Genomic DNA, 15,783 nt, shown 5'->3' on the forward strand with positions numbered 1-15,783 from the left:
ATTAAGTTGTTTTTTCCGGCTAACCTGAAATAACCGATCATAAAGACTGAATGTATGCAGTTTAAAAAGTTGAAGTGATAAATATATATAAAAACCTCAGGGACACAAATCAAAAAATATATAACCTTTTAAGTCATTATACCCACACACACACAAAAAAAAAAAAAAAAAAAAAAAAAAAAAAAAAAAAAAAAAAGTTAGCAAACTCTCAATTTTAAAAAACAAGACGTAATTTGTTCGGAAATAATATACGTTTGTTTAAAATTTAAACGTGTAAAACTAATTAAGTATGATGATTCTACCCCGTTTATATCTGCAAGAATGTGTAAGATCTTTTCCTTGCGAGTTTCTAGATTCAAAGGGTGTAACTTGGCGCCCGAAAAAGCATAAGAATTTAATACTTTCCTTCCCTTCCATTAAAGAGCAATGAAGCTGTGGACCCTCAATGAACAATCGAATCGAATCGCTTTTTCTATATTCAATTTTAAACATCATCGCCATATCTCCTCCTCACACCAACAAATTCTAGTCATACACAGTCGACAAAGAAATGGGAAGAGCATTTCGTTATGTGATAATTGGTGGAGGCGTCGCCGCCGGTTATGCAGCTCTCGAATTCACGAAGAAAGGTCTCTCTCATGGTGAACTCTGTATCATCTCCGACGAACCTGTAATTTTCCTTCATTAATTTGCTTCATTCTACTTCATCATTTTATAATTTCAGTTCCTAAAGTAAGCATTCCCGATCATGTCGAGTATGCACACCAGGTGTTTGATCTTTTGCTTATTGTCTATGTCTTTGACATTTTTTTTGCAGGTTGCTCCTTACGAGCGACCTGCACTTAGCAAAGGATTTCTACTTCCAGAAGGTCTTTGAGTTGACTCTATTATAAAATATGATGCTATTTTTGGAAAGTTCTGATTTTGTGTAGTTTTGTGATTCTTTGATGAAGCTCCTGCACGTCTCCCTGGCTTTCATACTTGTGTTGGTGCTAATGAAGAAAGGTTAACACCCAACTGGTACAAAAAACATGGTAATTCTTTCTAATAGAGTAATAGTTACCCTGATTATATACAAATTTAGATCAGTTTTTATGGTAAATTATGTCGAAAATATGGTTATCTTTTTTTGAATGTTCATCAGGAATTGAATTAATTCTGGGAACCCGAGTTGAGTCTGCGAATGTGAGGCGTAAAACACTATTGACAACAATGGGAGAAACCATTACATACGAATTTCTCATAATTGCAACCGGTTCTCGGGTAATATAACCTACTCTAACACATAGAGTTGTGATTGATATATTTGTTGGGAGAATAGTCTAAAAAATCTCAACCCAACCAATGAAAAATAAGAAAGAAATTTAATTCTTTCTTTACTTTATTGTTTTAGAGTGTACAAAGGAGTTGAATCTTTGGAGTTGGTAGGTGTAGTAATATGGGGTTGGTTTAAGAGATTAGTTTATGTGATTGTAACAATTTATGATATAGTGAATTTTATCAGTTGTGGGTTTTCTCCGATTTTAGAGTTTCCACATATATTCTTGTGTATAATTTTCTTTAGGCTGGTTGTGTAGAAATGTTTGAGACTATTTTCGGAATATTATTATTACACATTTAGAAAACAAGCTCGATATCTGAAACCGAGCCTCGATGGGTCATGCTTTTAATGAACTGAGACTCGTAGTTCTATTCGTTTACACTCTTATGTGACCAATTTTACTAATTTTTTTTTTTGCATGGATTGAGTGTAGGCTGTGAAACTTGAGGAAATTGGTATAAATGGATCGGAAGCTGAAAACGTATGTTATTTGCGCGATTTAGCCGATGCAACAAAGCTTGTGAACGTGATGCAAAAGTGTAGGAATGGAAATGCAATCGTGATTGGAGGTGGCTACATTGGAATGGAATGTGCTGCTTCTTTAGTGATAAATAAGATCAATGTTTCCATGGTGTTCCCAGGGCCATATTGCAGTAAGTACTTTCAATAATTATAAAAAATTTCTTGAGTTTTGTAAATAAGTAATGTATTAAGTATGATTACAAAAACTATGGTAACACAATAATAATATACTTGTTTGTGTCATCGAAGACAATAAATCGACATATGTTGGTTTCTTGTATTTTTTATTTTTGGTTAATTTAGTATTTTTTTTTTCCTATAGTGAGTAGATTATTTACGCCCAAGATTGCGAGTTATTATGAAGATTTTTACAAGTCGAAGGGGGTCAATTTTATCAAAGGCACATCCGTGTCATCACTTGTGTTCAACTCCGAAGGGAAGGTAACTTATTGGGGAAAATTCAATTGTGTCACACTAATTTCTTTTATCTAATGTGTATTTCAATTCATAAATAATTAATATATACTTGAAAATTCTCATTTTTTTTCTAGTAAAACAACTTAGGATTGCCTTTTTTTTAGGCTACTTCACATAATGCTCTTGACCACTTATAGATTGCTAGAAGAAAAACCATTTCACATAAACATTTTCAATATTCTTTGGATGACTTTTAAATTCTTTAGTTAAATTTTTTTTATCATTATTGTTTTAACATATTTTTCATTTAAACAATTAAAATTGCTCCCAGATCACGGGAGCAAATCTAAAGGACGGGCGCCAGCTTCCTGCCGACTTAATTATCGTAGGAATCGGCGCCCGTCCCAACACAAACCTTTTTACGGGCCAACTCACTTTCGAAAAAGGAGGAATAAAAGTAAACAGTCAGTTACAATCAAGCAACCCCTCAGTCTACGCAGTCGGTGACGTGGCATCTTTTCCGGTCAAATTTTACGGCGACTCCAGAAGGGTTGAACATGTTGATGCCGCCAGGCGAACCGCCAGGCATGCAGTGTCTGCAATAATGGACCCAAAAAACACCCCGGGATTCGACTACTTGCCATTTTTTTATTCTCGAGTGTTCTCGTTGTCTTGGAGGTTTTACGGTGATAATGTTGGGGAAGTGGTTCATTTTGGTGATTTTAATGAGACTAAATTTGGTGCTCTGTGGCGGAGTAATGGTTGTTTAGTTGGATGTTTTCTTGAAGGTGGAGGAGATGATGATTATGTGGCGATAGCTAAGGCTGTTAGAGATAAAGCGGCGGTGGCGGATTTGGGTGAGCTTGAGACGGCGGGGTTGGGTTTTGCGGTGGAGGTGAACCGGAAACCGCCACTATCGCCGCCAGTTTGTGGAGGTGGTTTAAAGAAACCGGTGTATGTATTGTGTGCTACTTCTGCTTTTGTTGTTGCTGTGTTTGCATATTGGTATGGAAGTAGGTTGTTGTAGAAGGTATACATGGGTGTGGATTGTGTATATATACGAAATAAAACTGTTGTATTTTAATGAATAAGTTTGGATATTAAACATGTGGGCATTTGGTCTAGTGGTATGATTCTCGCTTTGGGTGCGAGAGGTCCCGAGTTCAATTCTCGGAATGCCCCTTTTTTTTGTGTTATATCGTAGTTGCAAACAGTGAATTTCCAAGTGGGGTTAATTTAATTTCGTGACTTAGACAACTCTATTACACATCAATGGATAAATAAATAATTGAATGCCTTTGTTTAGGAATTATATTATTTAACTACATTTAAACAAATGTATATATGTTATTATCGTAACGAAATAATGAATTTATATTAAATTAAAAAAATTGTTTTATATTAAATTAAAAAAATTGTTTTATATTAAATTAATAAAATTGTTATTAAACAGTGTTAGTATCGTAAATCTTATACTAAAATAGATGTCTATTAGAAGGCATGAAAGAATTGTAATAGTTATTATAATCTCTCCTTATTCTAATCCCCTACTCTAATAATAAAGGAGTATTCAAATACCACGTGTAATTTCGTCGCCCTATCCCAAATATCCCGCTCAATTTTTGAATTTGAATTTCCTTAAATGTCTTTCATCAATTATATACTTCATGCCCATTTATTTCGAGCTCTGCAATTAAATTACTTTCATAATAAGAGTCCTTGAAATCAACTCCCAAATAATCGGGATTCTCATGATAATTAGTTATATTGGTGTTAATTTGGTATGTTTCCCCATTCATTTTCTTTTTCTGGTTAATCATAACAATCTTCTCTTTTTGAAATTGCTTTTTTATTCGTTGTGTTTTCAATTAAAATTCTATCCTTCTCCTCAATTTGCTACAATTTCTTACAAGATATGTCAATGTAACTCCACATGTATTCTCTTTGGTTTCGTTTTCTAATGTGTAATTTATTGCCAAAGGAAAAATACAATTTCTTATTTAACTTTTTGTGAGTTTTTTTCAATCGATTTTTTGGTTATTTGTTGGAAGAAATCGATTTGTTACATCTTTTTTCAGATAACTTGCCATCAACATTAATTTATTGTTATATGTTCTTGATATTTGAAAATTCATTCTTAATGTTAATAATTTGACTAAGGACACAATATGAAATCTTGTTCTTGAAGCTGATTTACACACATAAGGTGTTTGGTCAAATGATCAACAATAAGAGACCAAGTGAAATCGAAGTTGTTGTTATCGCCACTAGTGTGCATACTTTTTCGAAAAAGTTGCACATGTTGTCATCAGCACCAACCAAGTCGGCCATTGCCAAAAAGTTCTTACAACAATCTATGGATAAGAATTTAATCAAGGTGTTTGCTAAAGGTTTCAAAATTTCAAAGTATAATGAATGAATAAGAAAACATTTCAAAACTGTATTGTTATTTCTTGCATTATTACTTACAAAGGGTAATGGTGGAAGTATGATAAAAATTTGCAAGAAGTCCTTGAAAATCAAAATATAATGTTAGTGGTCCATGGTAATTTGTTGGATTGTTGTCTCTTTTCGACCCCCCAAGGCATGACAGTGTTGAGACTATTTAGAGAGCTCTTAATCCTGGTGTAAACATCAAGATGATCACTGGTAATTACTACACACATATCTCCTTATTATTAAACAATGAAATTTGTTTAACTTATATCATATATATAAATCAATTTATTATTATTAACTTACAGTGATCAACTTGCCATTGCTAAAGAACTGGTAGACGTCTTGGAATGGGTACAAACATGTGCTCTTCTTCTTCATTGATTGATGGCCACAAGGATGCAACTATTTCAGCACTCCCCATTGAAGAGTTGATTGAAAAAGCCAATGGATTTGCTCGAGTTTTCCTCAATTTGTTTTTTTTTCTTTTTATTTTGATGGACTTGGAATTCGATATTCCGATTACTTTCACGTCTTCCATTCATTTGAAAAACATTATATACGAACCAAACAACCCCTAAGATACAGTTTTTATGTTACCGAATATAAGTATAAAATTTGTGAATACGTTACAAGAAAGAAAGCATATATGTGGAATGACCGAAGATTGTGTGAATGATGCCATGGCTTTGAAAAAGGTTGGCATCAAAATTGTTGTTGTCGATTTTATAAATGCTGCAAGAGGTGCTTCTGATATTGTGCTTACCGAGCCCAAAATCAGTATTGTCATCAGTGTAGTGATCACCAGTCAAGCAATTTTCCAAAGAATGAAGAATTACACTGTTAGTCCCTCTATTCCCCTCCAATTATCAATATTAGTCCTTGAAAAAATGCTAACATATCTTCCTTTTCATTTTCCAAATCTATCATGTGCCTATCATCATTCACATTATGGTAAGTTACTTATTAGTTACATCTGATTGAAACATTACATAACATTACATAATTATAATACCAAATTTAATTATATATGTATTAAGTTATGACACAATTTTTTTGTGGTTTGGATTCATGTCTATCGCAATGATATGGAAGTTTGATTTTTTTTTCCCTTCACGATTCTGATTATTGCAATCCTTAACAATGATTAAAGAGATTTCACTTCAAGTCTTGTACTATTTATTCTCTTAATAATTTTACTAATTTTGATTTTTTTTAAATTTATTTTGTTTCATAGGAACAATCATGACAATCTCGAATGATCTTGTGAAACCATCTACATTTTTTTTGCAAAGCTTGACCAATTTTACCATTTTTTATTCACATGCCGATGGATTTGTGTTTTTATAAGATATGATAATCATCTCTCTACCTAAGGAGTATTTTCGACATTTGTATCAAGATTATATAAAAGTAGGATGTTATAATAAGCAAATCAATGGAACTACATTGTTATTTCATGAAGGCTATAGGTTTCATTTAAGAAGTTGAAAAAAGGAAACATCCATGTGTCATGGGTGGATGCAAAAAACGGTCATGTGTGTTATATGTGATCAAATGTGTAACACCGTAAAAATTTAAAACAATTTTTCGCATTTTCAAACACATTTTTAAAAACTCATTCATTCATAAAATGTCATAGTATCATGTCTTTGTTTCACAAAACATCTCCTAAGATCGAAATACACAAAATCTCATGTGTGTGTACGAATCAAGCCGGCGCCTTCCCGCGGTCATCACTGGTACCTGAAACACATAACACGTAACACTGTAAGCATAAGCTTAGTGAGTTCCCCAAAATATCACATAAACACATATCAGCCACTCAAGGCTGTAACTCTGTTGACCCTCTGGTCGAATATCTCTGTGGGACCCTCTTGGTCCCATAACTCTGTGAACCCACTCGTCCTAACTCTGTAAACTCTGAATCATGCAATCACATATCGCAATAAATCACAACACGTAGTATCATACAAACACACTGGCATATAGCTCTAGAATACTCTGTCACACAACTCTGTTACCACACTAGGTAAAGTATAGTGAGAAGACTCACCTCAGGCGTCTCGGAAAATCTCTTACTCGGTAGAAATATTGCCTAGCCTCCGCCTATTCACATAAAGTAAATACTCTTATAAATATAACTCTCGAGACTAGACTCCACCTGCCATTGGCACCCTCAGAAGCGTAAAAGACTATTTTACCCCCTCTTGAATCAAGTACTCCATTGTTGACCAAACCCTAAAAGTCAACAAAAGTCAATGGTCACACTTTGACCCTACTCACCGAGTGCACTCTGGTGACTCGACAAGTTCACACATGTTCTCTAACACTTTGTCCCGCTTGGAACGCCGAGTCCCTCCCTATGCTCGACGAGTCATACCAGGCATGAATCGCGGGGCCACCCCGACTCAACTCGCCGAGTCTCCAAAACAACTCGGCGAGTACCGCCTTGAACTCCACTCCTTTAACCCCCTTTTGACTCACTGAGTCATCCCCCAACTCGGCAAGTCTACTCACTGAGCAATTTACGTGAAACCCTAACCCTACTCGCCGAGTCTCAAGAACAAATCGGCGAGTTCATGCCATGCACAAACTCTACTGACCTCCTGAGGTCAGATCTGTTTCCCTAAACCATAGATCTGGCCTCCCCAAGCATGAATGTCACGTAAAGTCCGAAACTTGATGCTTGTATAACAACAACAAGGCATCAAAAGGAGATTTAGTCCCAAAAATGGCAACCTAAGTCCAATAACCACAAATTGATCCATAAAGCTCCAAGGGTTAAGGTCTCTGGACCTCTTTGAGTCCAGATCCAAGGCACAAACTCGAAGAGGGACCATTTGCTCCACATAATCACTCTCCAAAGGGGTTAGAAAACCCTAACTCTAATGATCAACACCAAAACTGAAGGAGGTTCGAACTATTACCTCAAAATGAAGTCTCTAAACTCTGGAACTGCTAGAATCGCACCTCCTCTTTGCTCTTGGTGACCTCCTTCTTGCTAAACCAAAGGTACAAGGATCAAAAGTGACTTCTTCTTCCTCACAACGATTTGGCTCACTTAGGGTTCTCTCAAGGTACTGGTATCCGCAATGGGAGGCTATAAGTGCCCTTAAATAGGCTCCAAACCCGGGGGATTAGGGTTTCATTAAACAGCGTGGACTCGCCAAGTCCATGAATGGACGCGCCGAGTCCGGACGTGAACCCGGATGAACATCCGCGACCCTACTCGGCAAGTCTTGGCTCCAACTCGCCGAGTTCCTCCACAAACTCCAAAATAATTAAATAAAATAATATACCTGGGAATCCGGATGTTACAATTCTCCCCCACTTGAATCAGACTTCGCCCTCGAAGTCTCATTCTGGAAACAACTCTGGATGCTGCTCACGCATCTCCGACTCTGACTCCCAAGTCATCTCGGACCCCTTCCGATGTTGCCATTTAACCAAAACCAGAGGCACTTCCTTGTTCCTCAAAACCTTGATCTTCCGATCCCTAATCGCCATCGGTCTCTCAGCATAATTCAGGCTCGCATCCACCTAAATATCCTCTAATGACACCACTGCCGACTCATCGGCTATACATTTCCGCAACCGCGACACATGGAAAGTGTCATGAATCTGCCCCAACTCCTCAGGTAGCTCCAAACGATATGCTACCCTGCCCACCCTTGCGATCTATCTCCGACCTGAAACTCAAGCTCGGACCGACGCCTATCCGCATAACTCTTCTGGCGACTCTGAGCGGTCAACAACCTCTGTCTGACCTGCTGAATCTGCTCCGTCGTCTGAAGTACTATCTCCGTACTACCCATCAGACGTTGCCCTACCTCTCCCCAACAGATGGGAGTCCGACACCTCCTCCCATACAACAGCTCAAAAGGTGGCATACTGATGCTCGAATGATGGCTGTTGTTGTAGGAAAATTCTGCCAAAGGTAGGTACGTGTCCCAACTCCCTCCGAAGTCCAATACACATGCTCGAAGCATGTCCTCGAGTGTCTGAATCGTCCGCTCCCTCTGCCCGTCAGTCTGTGGGTGGTATGCAGTACTAAAATGCAGCCTCGTACCCAATTCCTCGTGAAATTTCTTCCAGAATCTAAAAGTGAAACGCACATCTCGATCTGAGAAGATCGAGATCGGTACTCCATGCCGCGATACCACCTCTCTCACGTACAACTTTGCCAACCTCTCAGCGGAAGAGCTCTCACTGATAGCAATGAAGTGAGCACTCTTCATCAACCTGTCCACAATCACCCAAATTGCATCGACTCCCCTAGTAGTCCTCGACAATTTGGTGATAAAATCCATGGTAATCTGTTCCCACTTCCACTCGGGAACCTCCAATGGCTGCAACTTACCATGCGGTCTCTGGTGCTCGGCCTTAAACTTAAGACAGGTTAAGCACCTCTCAACAAACCACGCAACATCCCTCTTCATACAGGGCTACCAATACTCTCTCTTTAGGTCCAAATACATCTTAGTGGCCCCAGGATGGATCGAGAACTTCGATCGATGAGCCTCTTCCATCAAAATGGTATGCGTCCCGCCCACAAACGGTACCCAGATACAACCCTGGAATGTCATAATCCCCCGGCTATCGGTAACAAACTCTGATACCAAATTGACAACTCGTTCTCTCTTCTGGTTTTCTGATCTCACGGCCTCAGTCTGGGCCCCACAAATGGTGTCCAACACTGGAGTCATCACTGTCAACCTCAAACGAATAACTCGCATCGGGGCGCTCTCCGCCCTTCGGCTCAGTGCATCGTCTACAACATTAGCCTTACCCGGGTGGTACAGGATCTCGCAGTCAAAATCCTTTACCACATCCAACCATCTCCTCTGTCGCATATTCAGGTTGGTCTGATCCATCAAGTACTTCAAGCTCTTGTGGTCCGTGTATATGGTACACCGAACCTCATACATATATTGACGCCAGATCTTGAGGGCGAACACCACTGCCCCCAACTCTAGATCGTGGGTGGGATACCTCGTCTCATGAGACTTCAACTGCCTCGATGCGTATGCTATCACATGCCCTCTCTACATCAGTACTGCTCCCAACCCTAATATCGACGCATCACAATACACCACAAAGTCCTCCACCCCCTCCGGAAGGACTAAAACTGGGGCTTCGCACAGTCTCTGGCAAAGTGTCTCGAAGGAGGCCTGCTGCTCTGGGCCCCATGAAAAAGCAACACCCTTCCGGGTCAACCTGGTGAGTGGCACGGCGATCTTGGAGAAATCGCTGATAAATCTCCGATAATAGCCTTCCAGCCATAAGAAACTCCTGATCTCGGTGGGTGACCTCGGCACCTCCCAACTCATCACTACCTCAATCTTGGCCGGGTCGACCAATATCCCTTTCTGGTTAACGAGGTACCCTAGGAACTGGACCTCTCGCAACAAGAAATCACACTTGGAGAATTTGGCATAAAGCCTCTCCGATCTCAGAACTCCGAGGATCTCCCTCAAATGCTTCTCATGCTGCTCTCTGGATCTTGAATACACCAAAATATCATCGATGAACACGATCACCGAGCGATCCAACATCGGCCTGCACACTCTGTTCAAGAGATCCATGAACACCGCCGGTGCATTGGTGAGTCCGAAAGGCATCACCACAAACTCGTAATGCCCATAACGAGTCCTAAACGCTGTCTTCTGGATGTCCTCATCTCACACCCTCACCTGATGATACCCAGACCTCAAATCGATCTTGGAGAACCAAGATGCTCCCTGCCACTGATCGAACAAGTCGTCACTCCTCGACAACGGGTAACGGTTCTTGACTGCCAGCTTGTTCAACTCCCGGTTATCAATCCACATCCGGTGTGAACCATCCTTTTTCTTGACAAAAAGGATAGGCGCTCCCCACGGTGAGCTGCTCGGCCGAATAAACCCCTTCCCCAGCAACTCCTGAAGTTGCGAGGATAACTCTTGCATCTCTGGAGGCACAAGGCGATAGGGCACCTTGGTGATAGGCGCGACCCTGGAACCAAATCGATACTGAACTCCACCTGCCTCCGGAAGGCACACCCGGAAACTCCTCCGGAAATACTCCCGGGAACTCACGCACTATCGGAACCTCATCAACTGACCTCGGTCTCTCTGAGTCAACCCTCGTATCCATCACATACGCTACAAAGCCCCTACAGCCCTGCTGTATACACCGTCTCGCCCTAGCGGCCGAACAAAATGCTGACCAGAACGTGTACCCTCGCCGTACACCGTAAGAACTCCCCCACTAGGGTCTCGTATGGTCACCAGCTGTCGCTCGCAGTTGATAACCACTCCGAATCTGCTCAACCAGTCCATGCCCACGATGACACAAACATCCCCCATCGCAATAGGAACTAAATCAATCGGGAATTCAACACCGAAAATATCAAGTACACACCCTCGGATCACCTCTGTGGCATACACCGCCCTCTCGTCAGCTATGGAAACTCTCAGAGGTCGACTCAACGCCTCGCGACTAACACTGATGTGCTGACTAAAAGCCAAAGATACAAAAGACCGACTCGCACCCGAGTCAAATAACACCAAGGAAGGTACAGAACTCACAAGAAAAGTACCTAATCATAACATAATATAATCACAATATATCAACATCAAAATAAATACACGAAGGAATACATACCAGCCACGACATCGGACGCTGCGCGGACCTCCTCCACGGTCAACTGAAAGGCTCTCCCTCGTGCCTTCGGTGCCTTGGCCTTCACTGGACTGCTCTCAGTAGCTCTGATAGCAGCAGGGGCAGATCCCTGAGATGCTCCCTGTGCTGATCCCCGCAGCTGTGGACACTCTGCCTTCCGGTGTCCGGTCTGGTTGCAGTGAAAACATACTGCAAACCCCTTGGGGCAATCCTTGGCCATATGCCCCTCCTTGCCACATTTGTAGCAAGACCCTACTCTGCACACCCCATCGTGGCTCTTGCCGCACTTGCCACAAGTGTGGCCCCTCTGACTCCTTGGCCTCGAATCAGCGGGCTTGGCCCGCTTGGCTACCGTCTGAGACTGCACCGGTCGCCGATCCCTCCCCTAAGACTCAGCCTCTTCCCTAGCCTGGGTCTCCAGCTCCATCTCCCTCTTCCGGGAATTTTCCTGAAGCTCGGCAAATGTTTTGTTCGTCGAGTTCGCCACGAACTCTCGTATGTCCCTCCTCAAAATGCTCAGATATCGTCTCATACGTGCCTGCTCAGAGGACACATGCTCTGGGCAAAACATTGCCCGCTCACTGTAACAGATTTAGTACCCTGCTTGAGGGTCAGAAACTCCTGGGCCAAACGCTCCCTCTCCACCTGGGGAATGTACTCATCTCGGAACATAGAAGTGAACCTCTCCCAAGTCACTGCAGCATGCTCAGCAGGCGTATAGTGTGTCGTCACAAACTTCCACCAATCCTTCGCTCCCAAGCGAAGCTGGTTCAGGGCGAACCGAACTCTCAAATGCTCTAGAGATGAGCAAGTAAAGAAACACCCCTCTATGTCTGAAATACACCTCATCGCCGCAATCGGATCCTGGGTCCCGTCAAACTCTGATGGTTTTGTGTTTCTGAACTCTCGGTACAGGAACACATAACCACCCTGCGGCCTAGTCGCAGCTATAGCTGCAGTGGCCGCAGCAATAGCAGCCTCAGAAAGAGCAGCGTACTTCTCATCAAATGTCTCTATCAGCGTGGTCTTGATAGACCCGAACATCTCTGGTATCTCTGCCCTGATGGCCGCAACCACCTCCTCCTGAATGATCCTACGGATCTCCTCATCACTCGTACCGCAGCCCCCTGGTGTGTGGCGCATCCCAACCATGATCTCCCTCTCTCTGAAATACAACACAAGAATAAATATAGGGACTCGCTCAAGTATGCTCACACTCGAATACACCACCCTACTTGTCCCTTGGTACTCCAAGGATTCTTACTTGAGTTGTGCACTGACCCGGTGTCCTCCTCATCAGGGACTCGCCCAATACTACCGTTCACACGGCATCAACATTCACCCCAAGTCCTCCTCCCAGAGTCCCAAATCCCAAGTACTCTATTCTATCTAATCATATGATACTCGCTAGCAGATCTCTCATAATCTAATTGTTGCTACCTAAACATTCTGAAGTATCCCTAGCAGCGAGACTTCTAGACTCAGGCATCACATATCAGGCCACTCTAGTCCTAATAAGAATACCTAGTCTACTCTAGGATGCATAGAATAGCTCATCAGATAACATATCATATCATATCTCATAACACTTATTGTAATGGTATTTTGGGAAATCACCGTTCGAGCGCTGGTTGTTCGTACACACGACTCTGCTCTGTTTGTCTCGAACGTTCTTCTTTTGAAAACTTATTTTATTATCGAAATTTCCTCAAATCCTCAGTTTGAGTTCAGATACGCCCGAAGGTGCACCCGAATCCCTCAAACCAAGGCTCTGATACCAACTTGTTACACCGTAAAAATTTAAAACAAATTTTCGCATTTTCAAACACATTTTTACAAACTCATTCATTCATAAAATGTCCTATTATCATGTCTTTGTTTCACAAAACATCTCACAAGATCGAAATACATAAAATCCCATGTGTGTGTACGAATCAAGCTGGCGCCTTCCCGCGGTCATCACTGGTACCTGAAACACATAACACGTAACAATGTAAGCATAAGCTTAGTGAGTTCCCCAAAATACCACATAAACACATATCAGCCACTCAAGGCTGTAACTCTGTTGACCCTCTGGTCGAATATCTCTGTGGGACCCTCTTGGTCCCATAACTCTGTGAACCCACTCGTCCTAACTCTGTAAACTCTGAATCATGCAATCACATATCGCAATAAATCATAACACGTAGTATCATACAAACACACTGGCATATAGCTCTAGAATACTCTGTCACACAACTCTGTTACCACACTAGGTAAAGTATAGTGAGAAGACTCACCTCAGGCGTCTCGGAAAATCTCTTACTCGGTAGAAATATTGCCTAGCCTCCGCCTATTCACATAAAGTAAATACTCTTATAAATATAACTCTCGAGACTAGACTCCACCTGCCATTGGCACCCTCAGAAGCGTAAAAGACTATTTTACCCCCTCTTGACACAAGTACTCCATTGTTGACCAAACCCTAAAAGTCAACAAAAGTCAATGGTCACACTTTGACCCTACTCACCGAGTGCACTCTGGTGACTCGGCGAGTTCACACATGCTCTCTAACACTTTGTCCCACTTGGAACGTCGAGTCCCTCCCTATGCTCGACGAGTCATACCAGGAATGAATCGCGGGGCCACCCCGACTCAACTCGCCGAGTCTCAAGAACAACTCGGCGAGTACCGTCTTGAACTCCACTCCTCTAACCCCCTTCTGACTCACTGAGTTATCCCCCAACTCGGCAAGTCTAGTCATTGAGCAATTTACGTGAAACCCTAACCCTACTCGTCGAGTCTCAAGAACAACTCGGCGAGTTCATGCCATGCACAAACTCTACTGACCTCTTGAGGTCAGATCTGTTTCCTTAAACCATAGATCTGGCCTCCCCAAGCATGAATGTCACGTAAAGTCCGAAACTTGATGCTTGTATAACAACAACAAGGCATCAAAAGGAGATTTAGTCCCAAAAATGGCAACCTAAGTCCAATAACCCCAAATTGATCCATAAAGCTCCAAGGCTTAAGGTCTCTGGACCTCTTTGAGTCCAGATCCAAGGCACAAATTCAAAGAGGGACCATTTGCTCCACATAATCACTCTCCAAAGGGGTTAGAAAACCCTAACTCTAATGATCAACACCAAAACTGAAGGAGGTTCGAACTATTACCTCAAAATGAAGTCTCTAAACTCTGGAACTGCTAGAATCGCACCTCCTCTTTGCTCTTGGTCACCTCCTTCTTGCTAAACCAAAGGTACAAGGATCAAAAGTGACTTCTTCTTCCTCACAACGATTTGGCTCACTTAGGGTTCTCTCAAGGGACTGGTAGCCGCAATGGGAGGCTATAAGTTCCTTTAAATAGGCTCCAAACCCGGGGGATTAGGGTTTCATTAAACAGCATGGACTCGCCGAGTCAATGAATGGACTCGCCGAGTTCGGACGTGAACCCGGATGAACATCCGCGACCCTACTCGGCGTGTCTTGGCTCCAACTCGCCGAGTTCCTCCACAAACTCCAAAATAATTAAATAAAATAATATACCTGGGAATCCGGATGTTACAAAATGGTGCATGGTTTTTAAATTTAAAAGGTTTTGATGCTGTAATGTTGCCAAGGATACAATGGTTATTTGTGTGACGTTGCTAATAAATTAAAGAAAGTTGCTAATTTTGGAGTTTTGTTATAAATTATAATCAGATCATGTATTACATATTTAAAGTAAAGTTTTTGTTTTTTACAGTTTCATTTGACACATGTTTCGTCTATTATTCAACATCTGCTCACTATTTTGTTTAGAAGAAATCATTTGTTTTTTACACATGTTTTACATTTAAGACATACTTCTATTGTGCTCACTTGAAACTCAGAGTCTGAACTCTGGCAGTTAATTAGTTAAGTAGTTATGGATTGTATACTAGTTGTATTTGTGATGCTTGCATGACAGACCAGGAGGTGGCTCCTAGAACTTGTCTGTAAGACCCACGGTTTTGGCCCTCGGCCTGGCAAGGAAGACCATGATACGACTCGTGGCATAATGGCTAGACTATAGTTGGCACATAACACTTTTATTGATTGTTGGATATGTACGGTATGTGGTATTTGGATAACTCACTGAGTTTTGTGCTTACAGTTTGTAGGTTATGTATTCTGGTACTTCCGGTTCGAAAGGGAAGGGCCCTGCTTGATCGCAATGCATACACCCGTGTTTTTCTGCAATTTGTGATTTTGGGATTTTACTCTGATAATTGTTTTACTATGGAATACATTAAATGTTTGAGTAAGGATAAATGAATTTTTGATTATATATATTAAAAATGAAATTTTTACCCTTAATTTTCAGAATGTTACAAGTTGGTATCAAAGCCTTGGTTTGAGGGATTCGGGCATACTCTTGTCCATGCCTGAAATCAAACCAAGGGTTTGGTGAAAATTTTTAT

At 41.4% G+C, this 15,783-nt stretch overlaps 1 protein-coding gene, 1 non-coding gene and 1 pseudogene across 2 annotated transcripts; all 3 read left to right on the forward strand.

Annotated features, from left to right (window-relative positions):
• The first annotated feature begins 312 nt into the window (after positions 1 to 312).
• On the forward strand, positions 313 to 3,370 carry LOC111907781 (monodehydroascorbate reductase 4, peroxisomal). Its single transcript, XM_023903586.3, has 7 exons — positions 313 to 670; positions 818 to 869; positions 954 to 1,034; positions 1,145 to 1,263; positions 1,755 to 1,974; positions 2,166 to 2,284; positions 2,592 to 3,370. Exons 1-7 carry the CDS (start codon positions 551 to 553, stop codon positions 3,285 to 3,287), a joined length of 1,407 nt encoding a protein of 468 aa, XP_023759354.1. The 5' UTR covers positions 313 to 550; the 3' UTR covers positions 3,288 to 3,370.
• On the forward strand, positions 3,371 to 3,442 carry TRNAP-UGG (transfer RNA proline (anticodon UGG)). The gene has a single exon. It is a non-coding gene; the product is annotated as a tRNA-Pro (tRNA).
• A 1,036-nt stretch (positions 3,443 to 4,478) lies between these two features.
• On the forward strand, positions 4,479 to 6,046 carry LOC111907780 (plasma membrane ATPase 2-like; annotated as a pseudogene).
• Positions 6,047 to 15,783: the final 9,737 nt, after the last annotated feature.

The sequence above is a fragment of the Lactuca sativa genome, chromosome 3 (genome assembly GCF_002870075.4).
Source record: "Lactuca sativa cultivar Salinas chromosome 3, Lsat_Salinas_v11, whole genome shotgun sequence".
NCBI classification, from domain to species: Eukaryota; Viridiplantae; Streptophyta; class Magnoliopsida; order Asterales; family Asteraceae; genus Lactuca; species Lactuca sativa.

What these genes read in the sequence shown, in the direction of transcription:
- LOC111907781 (XM_023903586.3), top strand. Translation starts at nt 551, where the DNA reads ATGGGAAGAGCATTTCGTTATGTGATAATTGGTGGAGGCGTCGCCGCC. An exon ending in CAACTGGTACAAAAAACATG is followed by an intron (nt 1,035 to 1,144) that starts GTAATTCTTTCT and finishes AATGTTCATCAG; the next exon opens with GAATTGAATTAATTCTGGGA. An exon ending in GTTCCCAGGGCCATATTGCA is followed by an intron (nt 1,975 to 2,165) that starts GTAAGTACTTTC and finishes TTTTTCCTATAG; the next exon opens with TGAGTAGATTATTTACGCCC.